At 50.5% G+C, this 14,655-nt stretch overlaps 2 protein-coding genes across 8 annotated transcripts in view; one reads left to right on the top strand and one right to left on the bottom strand.

Annotated features, from left to right (window-relative positions):
- The window catches only part of UIMC1 (ubiquitin interaction motif containing 1), a 39,834-nt gene extending 34,230 nt beyond the window's left edge, over positions 1 to 5,604 (bottom strand). For all 7 annotated transcript variants that reach the window (XM_058848687.1, XM_058848690.1, XM_058848688.1 and 4 more), the window contains exons 1-2: positions 5,252 to 5,604; positions 852 to 1,009 (exon numbers count right to left, since the gene is read on the bottom strand). In XM_058848687.1, coding sequence (XP_058704670.1) covers positions 852 to 1,001 — 150 coding nt within the window. In that variant the 5' untranslated portion in view covers positions 1,002 to 1,009; positions 5,252 to 5,604. The remainder of the gene's footprint in view (positions 1 to 851; positions 1,010 to 5,251) is intronic.
- Positions 5,605 to 5,635: 31 nt separating this feature from the next.
- On the top strand, positions 5,636 to 14,655 carry ZNF346 (zinc finger protein 346). The gene is made up of 7 exons (XM_058848694.1): positions 5,636 to 5,792; positions 5,965 to 6,068; positions 6,155 to 6,250; positions 8,037 to 8,187; positions 9,609 to 9,848; positions 12,364 to 12,457; positions 13,727 to 14,655. Exons 1-7 carry the CDS (start codon positions 5,732 to 5,734, stop codon positions 13,830 to 13,832), a joined length of 852 nt encoding a protein of 283 aa, XP_058704677.1. The 5' UTR covers positions 5,636 to 5,731; the 3' UTR covers positions 13,833 to 14,655.

Raw genomic sequence — 14,655 nt, 5'->3', positions numbered from 1 at the left:
ACACTGCAGATGTGGGAGCAAAAGGGACCTGATTTAAGATCTACAGCTTGAGAGTGAACTGAAATGCTTTTGAAAATGGTGGAATTACAAAAAGCAGCTTAGAATCCCCAATCACTAGCAAGACAGAGCAAAGCCTTAAGAGTCACGCATAAAAACACTGATTGTAATAATTTCCTCTCATGTACCTCACTCAGTCAGGCACAGACTCTGAGGGCTCTGGGTTTCCCCCAGGCAGGAGTTCCCGTGCTCATCCCACTGCCTGTGTAACCAACACAGACATTTCAATCTTGAGGCTAATGCTGATGTGCATAAGCCGATGCTGGGATCAGTGATCTGAGCCTTGATGCCTTCGCCAGGTACTCCCACACCACGTTCACCTTTACACCCTTTGGAGCTGGGTTACAAACTCAGGCTCCTGTAATTCAGAATCAGTTTACCAGACACTGCCTGTCTCTGAGCTACTCACAAGCCTGAGTTCTGAATCATTTTCTTATCTATTTGCACATAATACAGAATCATGTTTCTAAGGTTTAGCTGGAAATCAATCAAATAAAAATTATGAAAAAAAGATTTGTAAAGGGATTGAGGAAAGGTTACTTTTAAATTACGTTTCAGATTCAGTTCTGAGAGGATTTGGTTATCAAATCCCAGACTCATAACTCACCCTCACGAAGCACACCATTCATTTCCTAGTCAAATAGGATTTGATTCATCTCATATGTAAGAAAAGGAATGGCACAACACCCTCAGTGCAAAACCTGACCCGAGCATGACAGCGAGGGCTGCTCTGGCACTGTCCTGGAGCAGCAGGGCCCAGCACAGCCTCTGGGTACCCCAAAGCCATCACTGACCTCTCCGTCACTGTCGGATATAACAATAAACGCATCCACAAAACTGCGCTTCTTCTTGGCATTGGCTGGGTTCCTCTTCTCTTCCTCCTCTTCCTCCCCATCCTGACCTCCAGACTTCAGGCCCTCTGCAGGCTTCTTCCTCCTCGGCATCCTTCACTCTGAAACAGAGGGAAAGATTAAAAGCCATTTGTTTCCTTCTGATTTAGATTTCCCCTAACACACTTTTTTTTTTTTTTTTTTTTGCTATTTTTAGGCAAAAGACCCCAGGCACTGAAACCTTATTACAAAGCGTGGTGGATTTAGTGTTACTGGGAGCCACATGCACCAGTCACCACTCATCTAGTTAAGAACACTTTATTAAAGCTGATTGCTAAAAAGGGGTTTCAGGGGAACAGCAACACAGACCAAAGCTACTCTGAATGCCTTGCTCCAAAGCAATGAGCATTTCCTCTAAAAGCCCATCAGCAAACTCCTCCACAGAATCACTTCACAGCAGGTCTCCCACCCTCCAACAAAACCTCCCCTCCTCAGCCCCACACTTTGACCAAAACAAACCAGGCTGTGGCAGTGGATCAAGCTGATATTTGCACACCAGACCAAGACGCCACCACAGCACAGCCCTTTGTCAGCTTTTGCATTTGACAAAAACCAGGGGGAAAGGCATTATTCATTCAAGGATGCTGTCCTGCCGTCTGCACAGCTCAGTGCATGGCTGCTCCAGCACTACAGACAGGGAAAACACAGGCAATGGCAGCAGGCAGGCTGGAAACAAGACAACAGGTTTATCTGGCAGTACGGATTTCTCAATGAGCAGCAGCCTCCGGAAGAACTCCATCCAGACATGCCCAAACCATCCGCATTAACGAAGGCACTTAACGAGGAGCGCAGCGAGGAACCTGCTGAGTGTTATTAGTGCAAACCTGAGTGCATGGAACAATTGAGGGCAGGTGCCCACACAATGCAAACTGGTACTTCAGCATCCTTTCTCTTGGCAGCCCATAGGCTGATGGAGAGGGATGCACAGCAAGCATTAGGTGCCTGCATCCAAAAGAACTCAGAGGAGAGGATTGGGAAGAGATCTCAGTGAAGGAGAGCAGCAGGATGGCACAGAGTTAAATCACCCTTTCCTGCCTGTGCTTGCTGTTTGCCTAGTAGCTCGACAATAACATTCAGTGCTTCTTGAACTGTGATGTAAAAGAGCCTTACAAAGCAGGCTGAGCATGACCAGCTCTGCTGAAGTTCAATTAAACATGTGCAGACAGAGGCTGAACAACAAGCCCCTCGTTCCACATCAGGGAACAGCAGAGCTGGAAATGCAAGTTAAGTTGGCTGGATCCCAGACCAGTGTCCTTCCACAGAATCACTCTGCCTTCCTTCAAGATCACTGAAATAGCTCAGATGTGTGCTGAGATCTAAAATAAGAGTAAGACAAGATGCAACAGAAACCCTACATCACCCAGGATAGAGCCAAACCCTTCTCTGTAACACCACAAAATAGCAAACAGCCACTGTGTATAGAAACACTAAGGGAGGCCAAAATCCCCATCAGCGCCGAGAACAGCAGTGCACTGCTCCATCTACAGTCCGAGCAGCAAGGTGAGGAATACTCACGCTCCCTCCCTCTGATCTGCAGCCTTCCTTCTGCAAATACATGCACACACATGCCCAGAGACAAAAGGCGATTATCCTTGTGAGTCATGATTTGCACCAAAGGTTTGCTGAGCCCTCGGAAAGCAGAACATTGCACAAATGGGCAGTCATGGGTTGCACAATGAGCCAGAGTGACTGCAAGGACCTCTGCAGTCCTCCAGTATTTGTCTGTTTAGGAATCATAGAATGGTTTGCTTTGAAAGGGACCTTAAAGATCATCTCATTCCACCCCCTGCCATGGGCAGGGACACCTTCTACTGTCCCAGGCTGCCGCAAGCCCTGACCAACCTGGCCTTGGACACTTCCAGGGATAGGGCAGCCACAGCTTCTCTGGGCACCCTGTGCCTGTGTCTCACCACCTTCACAGGGAAGAATTTTTTCCTAATAACTAATTTAATCCTGCTCTCTGTCAGTTTCAAGCCATTTAAGGAACGGAAAATAAAAACAAGCACTGCTTTTGGTAAAGCACTGGCTCTTGAAAAACAAAGCTGTTCAGCTCCAGCTAAGCTGAACTCCAGTGTCGTTGGAATATCCTCACTATATGTTCTCCAATTTTTTTATCTTTTGCTCCAAATGGTCTCTTTGCTCTCCCTGCTCAGGGAGATGAGCCAGCTGCCACCCAGCTGCTGTGAGCTGCCCCCACGATGGGCATGCATGGTGGTGGAGAATGTTCCCTCACCTTTGGAAAAACCACTCACTCATATGCCGTGAGGAGCACAGAAGGGCCCACACAGGGTCGCTGAGGCTTTGGAGATAAACCTTTTTATCCCCACAACAAAAGCAACAGCAACAAACAACTGCTGTGCTGCTTCTTTTTTTCCTTTTTTTTTTTAAATCCATGCCAGTATCACCATCTCTCCTCTGACTCTGTGATACATCTTCTGCTCGGTGCTCTGCGCTAAATAAGAGATCACTGAGAAATATCAGCTGAAGTTATGATGAGTCACCTACCTTCAACATTTAAAGGAGAGAAAAGAGGAGATGTAAGAGATGTAACCACACAACTCCCACAGCGCTTCTGAAAATGAAGGGACTTGTGGCAAAGAGAGTCTCTGAAACTGTAACTAAGGGAACAAGACAAGTAAGAGATCACTTGTAGCTGTGCTAGTCTGAGGCTGTGAGTAGGAGAGCAGTAATAGCTTTTATTAGACAAGCTGGTGTAGCTGAGGGAAGACAACATGCATCAGAGCATAGACCTCCTCTTCAGGAAGCGAAGTTGAGCATATTTTGCTTTTAGCACTCTTGGAAAGGATAGTTGTGAGTGCCTGAGGGGAAGATACCTGCTTTCAAACCCAGCAAAAAAAAAAAAGGCCAGAGACTGAATTATCTAAAATTACCTTTGCAGTCCAGTTTGCAGACTCATTTTGCAGTTATCCAGATTTTTTTTTTCAACTCTGAATTTAAGAGAATTTCTTTGTAAATGCTCTGACAGCAAAGGTGACCTCCTGACAAGGAACTCGCACATGCCACGCTTCTCCAGTCACATTTTTAGGGATATCCTTGAAGATTCCCAACTTATGATTATTTGTCATTTTCCTTCTCATCTATCATTTTGATGAATCAGAAAGCAATTACCGACAGAATAATTCTAAATCTTGACACTGCAGCTACAGACCTGCCAAGCTGTGACAGCTTGAAAAATGCTCGAAAAAACCAAGCCAAAAAAAATGAATGACTCTCATCCCCGGATGAGTTCCTGAGTCGTTGAGACACAGGCTGTCGCTTTGTAAACAACTCCCCCCACCTCGGGAAGCAGAGGCACGACGCTCCCCGTGCTCAGGCAGGTCAGCACCACACGCTTCCATGGAAATATCATCCCCGGACCCTCGGCTCGACCCCGCACGCAGGGCCCAGCTGATGCTCCGTGAGCAGGACACGAGGGCTGGCAGCGCCCCGGGGGGAGGGAAATTGTTTACAGGATTGATCCGTTTCTACAGCTGGCTGTGCACAGAGGGGACACGGGCACTGCAGAGGCCACACACGGCCGGGTGCATCCGCACAGGCTGCTGAGCTCCGGGAGATGCTCCCTGCTCCAGTGCCCTCAGTCCAGCCCGCAGCATCTCTCTCCTCCAAGGGCAGGGAGGAAAATGTTTTCCCCCCTGCACACGGAGGGAAAGCGATCCTCGCCCCAGAACCCACCCGCGGTCCTTTCCCTTGGGGCACGGAGGGCTCTGCAGGGAGATTTACAAGGATGAGGTCAGGGACACTGGATGAGCTAGGGAGAAACATGCGGGATGCCAGGAGGGATAGGGGTGAGCTCTGGGGAAGGGGATCAGCCACAGGTGGGCAAACCTGTGGGAAGAGAGCGTGCAGGGGTGCCCCGGGAGAAGGGGAGGAAGGCAGGCCTGGCAAGAGGAACAGGAGAGGCAGGAGCGCCTCGATCTCAGGGGATGTGGCCAAGGCAGAGCTCCGGTTTTCGGCTCCTCTCCCCAGGGAACGATTCAGAAGCAGTGCCAGGGTCGCCCCAGGCACAGCACCTGGGTCCCCTCCAGGCAAGAGACAGAGGCAGTGCCCTTAGAGGGGGACGGGAGGTGTCCCTTCTCCAGGGGGCAACGCTGGGGGCCGGTTCCGGGCCGCCGGGGGCGGGGACCGGGGGTTATACCTGGGGGAGGTCAGCCCGGGGGCAGGGGTCGGAGAATGGCCCCGGGCGAGGGAAAGGGTTTCCCTCGCAGCCTCGGGAGCCCCGCGGCTCGCCCGGGGCCCACCCGCCGCGGGGCAGCGGCATGCCCCGCAGGGCACAAGGTACTCACCGGGCCCGGGCCGCCCCGTTGCCCGCGGCCTCCCCGCCGGGTCTCCCGCGCCGGCCCCGGTTGGCGGGTCCCGCACCCGCGCTCAAGTTGGCGGCGGAGGCCTCATTGCCCTCACCCAAGATGGCGGTGGCGGCTTCGCTGTGTCTCACGTAGTCACCGGGGTGCTGAAGCGGGCAGCGCCATGTCCGTGGCGGGCGAGTAGCGGGCCCGGACGGCTCGCTCTGAGGCGCTAGTCCCGCTGTTTACTCATCCCGGACGCCGCTTCCTTTGGAGAAGGATGCGCTGCGCCACTTAAGCACCCACAAAAAAGAGCCGCCACGGGGCTGTCCGCAATACATCTGTGCCCACAACCAACATGTCCGCCGCCGCCTCCCTTGGACGGTGCGGTGCTCTCGCGGGAGACCACCCCACCGTTGCTAGGCGCGAAGGGGGCGCGCGGGCGGCTTCTCGCGAGAACAGCGTGAGGCGGCGACGGTGGCCATGGCGGACGGGGCCGGTAGCAACGGGGACGCTGCGGGGCCACTGGTGGGCAAAGAGGCAGGTGAGGCGGCGAGACGGGGAGCGGGTGGGTGGTCGGGCCCCACGAGTTTCCCTCTGGCCCGGTTGGATCCTGCGAGATGCGGGGCATCCCGAACAGGGATGGCCCGCGCATCGCGGGGTCTCACCGGCCCGCTGACGCCCCCGTTTTGTGTCCCAACGCCCTCACTCCACAGTGGAGCGGCTGATCCGGGAGAACGGACACATTTTCACCGAGGCGCAGTGCAAGGTGTGCAGCGCCCTGCTCATCTCCGAGTCACAGCGGCTGGCTCACTACCAGGTAGGGAAGAGGAGCCCCCCGCCTCCGCCCCAGCCCAGCCCCGGGCTCGGCGAGGCACTGAGCGGGGATTTCTCTGCTTTCTCCAGAGTAAGAAACACGCCAACAAGGTGAGACGGTACCTGTCCATCCACGGTGGGGAGGAGGGTGCCCATGGGAAGAAGATGAAGCTGGAGGTGAAGCAGGTGAGAGGAGACTTGATCAATGTCTAAAAGTAATGTCTACAATCAGTGTCTTAAGATCTAGAGGGTAAGTGCTGTGAAGAGCGGCTGAGGGAGCTGGGGTTGTTTAGCCTGGAGAAAGGAGGCTCAGGGCAGACGATATTGCTCCCTACAACTCTCTGTCAGGAGGCAGTGTCCAGGTGAGGCTCTTCTCCCAGGAAATCAGAAACAGGACAAGAGGAAATGGCATCAAGTTGTGCCAGAGGAGGTTTAAGTTCAACATCAGGAGGAATTTCTTTACTGAAAGGGTTGTCAGGTGTTGCAAGGGAGGTGGTGGAATCACCATATTTAAGAAATAACTGGACATGGCTCTCAAGTGCTCTGGTCTAGTTGACAAGGTTGCAATCAGTCAGAAGTTGAACTTGATGATCTTGGAGATCTTATTCAACCTTAATGATTCTCTCATTCTGTGAATTGTCTGAAGGGAGGGTGTCAGAGAATAAACCAGACTGTGCTCAGGGGTACCCAGCAACAGGGTAAGAGGCAACAGGCAGAAACTGAATCCAAGGAAGTTTCACCGGAACATGAGGAAGAACTTCTTACCTGTGCAGTGACCAAGCACTGGAAGATTGCCTAGAGAGGGCATGGAGTCTCCCTTACTGGGGTTATTCCAGAGCTGTGGAGCAGCTCTTACCAGGGGTATTTCAGAACCCTTTGGATGCAGTCCTGTGCCAAGTGCTCTGGGATGACCCTGCTTGAGCAGGAAGGTTGGACCAGACTACCCACTGTGGTCCCTTCCAGCCTGATCCATCCTTGCCTTTTGTGAGTGCAGGATCCACCAGAGCTAAATACAGCTCAGTGAGATCTGCTGGGCTAAAGGCAGTTGAACAGCCTTGTAAGTGAACAAGGAAAATGCTCTCAGAAGGGGCTTTGTGCGAGCTGAGAAGCTTAGTGGCAGGTGTTTCACCAGGCCTTATCCCAGTTTCTGCTGCCCTCCCCACTCAGCCTCTTCAAGCTTGTCCTCCCCATTTAAATAAATGTGTTTCTCATTTTGATAATCTTGCTGGAAATGACAGAGAAAGAACAGGAGCAACAGCTTGTCAGGAGCATTATTGCATAACATCACACAGAGCACGTGGGGTTCACCATCCACAGGAATTCTCTTCCCAGATGCATTCTTTATTTTACTTGTTTAGGTTCCCTCAGCTGGTAGCTGGAGCCTGTTGGTCAGTAAAGGCCCACATTCCATTCAGCCATCTGTCTGCCCCATGACTCCCTTAGGGAACAGATTCTACTTTTATGATTGCTTCAGCTGTAATCCCTAACTCTGGCATTTGCAGGGAGCTGGGGGATAACAGCAGATGCCTTTGCACATAGTGTCAGGCTGAGAACTGCCTGCAGCTCCCTCCTCAGCTGGTGTTGTGTTGCAGATGACCCAGCTGATAATGATGTTTGTGCTGCTCAGTTCACACCTTGCAGGGGACAAGGCTGCATGGTCCAGTTTTGGCAGCCACACATTAACCTTGTCCTTAACCAAAACAGGCAAGAGCTGCCCCTCTGCCTGGAGTGTTTGCCAACAGGTTAAAAACCGTAATCTGGTGCAAGAACACTCTCCAGGGAGGGAGAGGGTGATACTGCATCATGGAAGTTCTACCTAGTCACACTTAATCAACTTAACACCCATATGTCTTCGGTGATCTTTTTTTAGACCCCCAAACTGTAGTGTTTCTCCTCAAAACCAGGAGGCTGGATGGGATGACCTGCAGAGGTCCTTCCCGGCCTCAGCAACTCAGTGGTTCTCTGTGCACAGGACAGCAAGCAGGAAGGCAGCAATGGGGAGGACAGGAACAAGTGTTGTCCCATCTGCAACATGACCTTCTCCTCTCCGGCCGTGGCAACATCTCACTACTTGGGCAAGACTCATGCTAAGAACATGAAGCAGCAGGCCCCCAAAGTCGAAGGTATGAGTGTCTGCAGCACCTTCACATTGTCTCAAAGGGCTGCTGAAAGGCTTGTTGAACCCCAAGTGTGAGCTTTTTTAAGAGTGTGTGCTCTTTGCCATGAAATAGAGGAAGCCAGCCATGTTCCTCCAGAGACCTGGCTGTGCCAGCCTGCTCAGTGGGCTGGCATTGGCAAGAGGTTGTGTCGTTTTTTTTTGTTTTGCTTTGTTTGGGGGAAATGCAGCTGGATTTTACCCATACAGGATTGTACCCATCCCTGTATGCAGGGACCAGGCGTGTGATGTTGAGATGTAAAAACGCCTGTCACAGGGTATGATGCTCATTAAAAGGTTACAGAGACTGAAATGACTGGTGAAACTCTGATATGGCAAATTCCCCAGGGCTGCTCAGCTACAACAATGTGGCCTCTGAGGTTCACAGATCTGGGAGCTGCAGATCGCTGGGGAGTGGGAGAATACAGCTGGGGAGCATCAGTATGTGCTTGTTCCGATGTTGTCTGCCCTGGTGTAACTGCCTGTGTGTCCAACCTCTTTCCTAGCTGCTGGAAAGTCCTGGTGGGTGGGGAGTGACACCCCCTGTGCAGGGCAGGTAGGGGTAGCCTTGGGCCAGGGGAGCTGCAGCAGGTCAGGACAGCAGGAAAACACAGCTGTTGAGCACCTGAGGGTGGCAACTTGTGCTAATTCCAAGATGGGGGCTTGTGGGTCACCCAGACACCTGACTCCTGGGATCTTCCAGGCAGAAACTGTCTGTCCCAGCATGTCTTCATGACTTTGCTAAAATGTGGGCACAGCAAAGCCACCTCCGGGATCCTCTTGTTCTTTGGAGCCCTTGTTTTTGGGTATGATTTGGGCCTGCAGGAAGAGGTGGATGCTCACTGAGCAGTCTAGTATGTGCCTTTGGTGCTGGCATGAGAGGAGCTCTCTGATCCATAGCAGGTTACTCACTGCTCTTGGGCACCCTGGAGTGAGAGGGTGCAGGTTTCTCCACCACACAGAAGAGCTGCTTCCCTGTGTGGATTCATTGTGTCAGACCTAGTCCCATTTATGCTGTGTCTCAGGCAACACTCCTTATGAATTCAGGATCAAGTCCTGTGGCTGCATGGTGCTTCCAGAGTCCCACTGCCTTTGCTGTGCAAGGGCTTGTGGCCATGTTCTGTTTGGGAGATGATAACAGCACGTGGAAGCTCATTCATACCCAGTGTTTCTTGAATACAGTCATGCTTATGTGAAGGAGAAACATGCAAATCTGTTGGATTTTTTAAACCTGAAAGTTTTCCTGGCATACTGTGAATCTTGAATTGGCTAGTTTGGGGTTTAGATGTGATGTGTTACCAGTTTTAATGTGGGTTTGGAGGAAACAAAGTAACTGGATTTTACCTCTTGAGTTCTGTGACTGACCAGGAGTTTGGATTCACCCTACAGAAACGGTGCCCCCACAGAAACACCCTGCTGCCCTCCCCACCTCTACTGCATCTTCTAATGAAGAGAACAAGGACATTACTGACCCGGACAAGTTCTGTAGCCTCTGCCATGCCACTTTCAACAACCCCCTTATGGCAAAACAGCACTATGTAGGCAAGAAGCACAGAAAGCAGGAGACCAAACACAAGCTGATGGCGCATTATGGCCGAACCCCTGATGCACCAGCATCATCCTTCATGGGTGAGTTCTCAACAGGGAGGCTGATAACCAGCTGAAGAGCAGGGTGGGAGAGGAGCAGAATGTGTCTGACAGACCTTTGGACAAGAGAGTCTGTGTGGAGGGAGCAGGGGAGTATTGCTCATGATGAAGAACTTAATTAGACACCCTAAGATTGATTTGGTTGATGTTGTAACCCCCGGCAGCAGATGTTTTAGACTGTAGCTACTCGTGACAAGCTTTGGGTTGTGTTATGCAGTGTTGTTTAATCGGGGACGTGTCCTTTTTATTCTCTGCAGATAATCCAGGGATTTTGGCCAGTACTGTTTCTAGTTAGGTGATTGCATCCAAAATGGAAAGATAAAAGTGGCATTTGATGCTTAAAAGTTGTCTTTGAGGGGACTAGCCAGAGATGGAAGGAATAGGTTTAACTGCACCTGCTGCTTCAAAGCACATGAAAGCCAGAAAGATTTCTCCCTGAATGCCTTTCTGCCTCTGTGTGGGCACTTCCATCTGATGAACTAATGCAACTCTCTCTGGAGCAAGCAGGAATGTGGGAAAAAAAACCCCAGAGCTATTAAGGAGGAACTTTAGGCAGACAGTTAAAACTCTTTTGGTTTATGATCTGCTGCTTGTGAGCACTTGTACGTGATGAAAGCCCTCCGAGTCCAGTGAAAGCATTAGGCACTCACAGAAAACTCCTTTGTTCCTCCCAGCAGCCTTCTTTTGGGCCAGGAAGTCTTAGTACCTGCTGGATACTTGAGGTAAATAATAAGCAGACAGATCATCTTAAAATCTTCATTAAGGGCTTCTTTCTCTGTCGTAAAAACCCACACAAGCAGAAGATTAATTATTCTAATTCTTTGCAGGCCACCTTTAGATACCGGTAGCACTTATGACAAATGAGGCTCAATTAGCCAAGTAATGTTCTCTCCCACATTGCGTGGCCGTGTGGGAGATGGAAAAGGTGCTCGGTATCTCACGTTACCCATCTGCTCTGCACCTAATTAGTGGGGTCTGATGAATGGTTCCACTTGAGTGTGACTCAGGCGCTGACAGGGGCAGGAGCTCCAGCCCAGGCGGGCTGGGTAGGTGGGCAGTGCCTTTGCCTTGGTAGGTGGGCAGTGCCCTTGCCTGTGTGATTGATGTGTCCCAAGAAGTGCCAGCAGAACAGGAATATGTACAGTCACATCTCCAGGGCACTTCAGCTCTTCAGGAAAGGTTTCAGAGCTTGGGCTATAATCAGGGGCTTCTCAGATGAGGTGGGCTGCAGTCACGGATGTTTTGTCCCACTCTCTGTCTTTGTGTGCCAGCAGCCACAGTTGTCCCTAAACGTCTGCTGAGACCTGACTTGCAGCAGATAAAGATGTGTTCTTTGCAAATGCAACACTGAGGTTGTTGCCTGCTTAGTTCTTTGGGAACAAGTGGTTTAGGGTTGAGGAGTGTAGTTTAGACAGCTTTGTGCATGCACCTGTTGGATGGGTTTGCAACAGAGAAACCTTGACTTTGATGGTGCAGGGAAGAGACCTGATGGCTGTATCAGGTGCTCTGGCCTTTACTGCTCAGATCCAGCTCCATTTTGAGAGCCAGATGTCCCACTGGAGTCTGAAATATCTGAGGTGCAGCAGCCATGTGGTGAAGTATCTGCTACATCCAGAATTGAGCTTCCTGATGATTTACTGCTCTTTACACCTGGGGTTCGCTTCCTCTTTCACCTTAAGGAAATGTTTTCTTGTGAGATTCCCAATCAAAGTCTTTCCCCAGTGAGCCAAAATTCAGAAACGCTTAATATCTTGAGGACAACTGCCAGAATTTTTCCCAGTTACAGACTCGTGTGCTGCCATACTTGCCTTTTTGGTATTTGTGACCTCCTGAACTTTCAGCCCAGCTGGAGTTGTCATGTTACACAAAACCATTGATCCTGTCGAGTACCACTATTGTTGGAAACTTTTTTTTCCTCGCAGTTAACTGATCCACTGACTGTAACCAAACTGCTGGAGGACAGAGCTTAATATCCTCAGTTGGCACCTCAGCAAGGCTTAGAAAAATGCTGCATTGTGGAGCTGGACAGTGGGTGTAATCTTCTCTGGCTGTCTTTTTTATTGAAATATTATAAGCTTACAAATTCAGTATCTCCTGTTTTCTGTTTTGAGATGTCCAGATCAGTAGGAGTATGGCAGAGAAGTGGAGTTGCAAAGGCAGTTATAACCTTTGGGGTTTGGGGTCCATATCTGAAACTTTTACTATGCCTTATACTGTGAATTGTTTGTAGGGAACATGTGTGTGTGTTTTAGCAATGAACAAACCATGTTCTCATCAGGAAAGCTTTTTTGGCTTAGTGATTCCCTTGCAGTGACTGGCTGATACACGGGTGGGGGGTAGTGGGATTCTGTGATCTCCCTGCCTGGTCAGATTGTTGACTGATATTTGTCTTTGTTTAGGGTTGTTTAATAAATCAAGTGATTGTGTATCTTGCTTGTTTCTAACTGGGGTAAGGGAATTGGCTAGCTGTGTATGCTAACATTGCTGTCTGTTTCAGCTGGGAAGGGCTACCCCTGCAACACATGTAACATAGTGCTGAACTCCATAGAGCAGTACCAAGCTCACATCAGTGGCTTCAAACACAAGAATCAGTAAGTAATGTTCTTGTCTAAGTGTGTTTCCAGCCTTGCTGTTCAAATCGATGACCTAAATATAACCTAAAATGCGGTTTTGAGCACGTGTTTCCAGCTGACTTCCAAACAGAGCAGCAGGGTCTGTGCAGGCTCTCTCTGTGTGTCCTGACGCTGCTCCAGGAGCTCCCTCTGCAGACAGCCCAGTTGTGCTGCCGAGGTGGAAGTGCCTCTGGTTGCTTTTGGTTCCTAATACTTCAGCTCAGCACAGACCTTTGCAGTGAACCTGACACCTATTAAACACAGCTTCTCTTAACAACTGAGATTTTAATTTAATTAAAGACTGGCTCAGTGGAGATCTGCTTGCTATTCTAATCTCCGTTGGGATTGCTTGTTTTAAAATTTGGCATATAGTCAGCACGCTCCAGAAACCTGGACTGTATTCCTGAACTCACTCTTACAGCTGGCAAGTTAAATAATGGCATCCCCTGCATATATTATTAATTGAAAAAAATTATGCTGCCAGATGATTAACACCAAAAATACTTGTTCTGGAGACTGCCAATCTTTAATTTAAGAGCCTTCACTAAAAGAGGCGCAGTAATGAGCCTGGGTTGCATAGAAAGCTTCTTAGAAGGAAGGGGTATTAGGAAATCCTACCTGAGGGGAGGGCAGGCTCCCAGCTAGATTCTCCAGAAGGGACTGGAAGAAAATTGGGATTTCTTGTTGCCTGTCTATGGAATAACAGCCTCCTGGTCCCTCAGCTCTGGGGAGTACTTGATGGGAAGACATCTTTCATCCCAAGGAAGTTCCAGCTCTCAAACAGCACAACTAGATCAGTGAATAGGAAGTATCTCATTCTAGAGACATAACATTGAGGATGTTCCCACCACACACACATTAATGTTCTCTTTAAGGACACTGCTATTGTTGGAGCTGTTGCAGCCACACAACTCCCTTTCAGAAGGCTGCTCTGGATTCAGCTGTGCAGTCCTATTCCAGCTTCTGCAGCCTGAAAAGAGGCAGGATGCTTGCTTTGTAATGGGAGCTTTTTAGCAGTCCTTGAGCTGTGCCGCAGCTAATTCTACCATGCTAAAGGTGTCTGTTTACACACAGGCACAGAGAGCAAGGATTCACTTGGAAGATTTTCTGGCAAGTTGTTGCCTTGGCTGCAGTGGGCTGTTGCTCTGCTGACAGCCTTGCCTGCTGAGCAGTGATTGCAGCTGGCACATTTCAGAGCATTTGTGACATTGTCTCCTTTTTTTCCTTCTTTCTCCCTTCAATGTGCAGGATCCCAGGAGCAGTGCCGGCTGTCGGACCATTCCCGCCACAGCAGTACGTCCGGGAAGAGTCAACTGCCCCAGGAGGCTACAGTTACTTCAGCCAAGACTTCTAGAGCAAGTTGCAGCACTATTCTTGGAGTTGTTGGTGGCCCCAGAACGCACATCCTTTGCCAGCCCACAATGGTTTCATTATCCCTCTGGATAAGCAAAGCCCTACCCTCCTGTATACACCCGTTGAGCAGAACGGGGACTGAATCTGTCAGGAAAAGGATCCAGCTGGAAGAGACTTGCTAGACAGCAAATACTTCACTCCCTTAGAGTAGTTTTCATTGTGTAATTGCTTCCTGTGAAGGTGGGTGAGGTGTGAGAGGAAGTGTGTATCTGGTGTAAGGAGGGTTTGGCAGCAAGCTGGTAGTGGCACCTTCTCCCTGTCCCCACTCTGGCTGGGGGCCTGCCCATCCTGCTACTGGACTGCTCTCAGAGGGACACCAGCACCCATGGGCACCCCCAGGTATGACAGGAGGTGACTTGGAGCCTGGCTGTGGAACCAGAGCCACCTACATGGCTGGGAGGCTGAGGATGAAGCATGGCCTTTGTCCCTATGTGTGCCCTGGTGTTGGTGTGCTGTCAGCCCAGCTCTGCTCCTCCCTGCCCTGGGCCAGGGCTCTGGCTGCCTCGCCAGGCTGAACTCCATTGCCTTCTGGGCTGGCAGGCGCAGAACAGAGCATAGAGCCACCCACCAGCTGCATCCTCCACAGAAGCACCATAGTCCCCTGCCCAGGCCACAGCCAGCTCTGTGGAGCCAGTTGCTCCTCCAGCAGCACACCCAGGGTCCCTGCCTCAGCTGGAGGAAGTGCAGTCCTGCCCACAGCCCCAACCACTGCCATCCCTCATGGCCCTGCAGGCTCCATTGAGTAAATCAAGTGCAGATGTGGA

This window comes from Poecile atricapillus, chromosome 13 (genome assembly GCF_030490865.1).
Source record: "Poecile atricapillus isolate bPoeAtr1 chromosome 13, bPoeAtr1.hap1, whole genome shotgun sequence".
NCBI lineage: Eukaryota > Metazoa > Chordata > Aves > Passeriformes > Paridae > Poecile > Poecile atricapillus.
The sequence above is the reverse complement of the archived record's forward strand: the minus strand, read 5'-3'. Positions and strand labels throughout refer to the sequence as shown.

Coding starts and splice junctions, on each gene's coding strand:
- ZNF346 (XM_058848694.1), top strand. CDS start 5,732: ATGGCGGACGGGGCCGGTAGCAACGGGGACGCTGCGGGGCCACTGGTG. Junction 6,069..6,154: donor AGCGGCTGGCTCACTACCAG/GTAGGGAAGAGG, acceptor TGCTTTCTCCAG/AGTAAGAAACACGCCAACAA. Junction 9,849..12,363: donor ACCAGCATCATCCTTCATGG/GTGAGTTCTCAA, acceptor TGTCTGTTTCAG/CTGGGAAGGGCTACCCCTGC.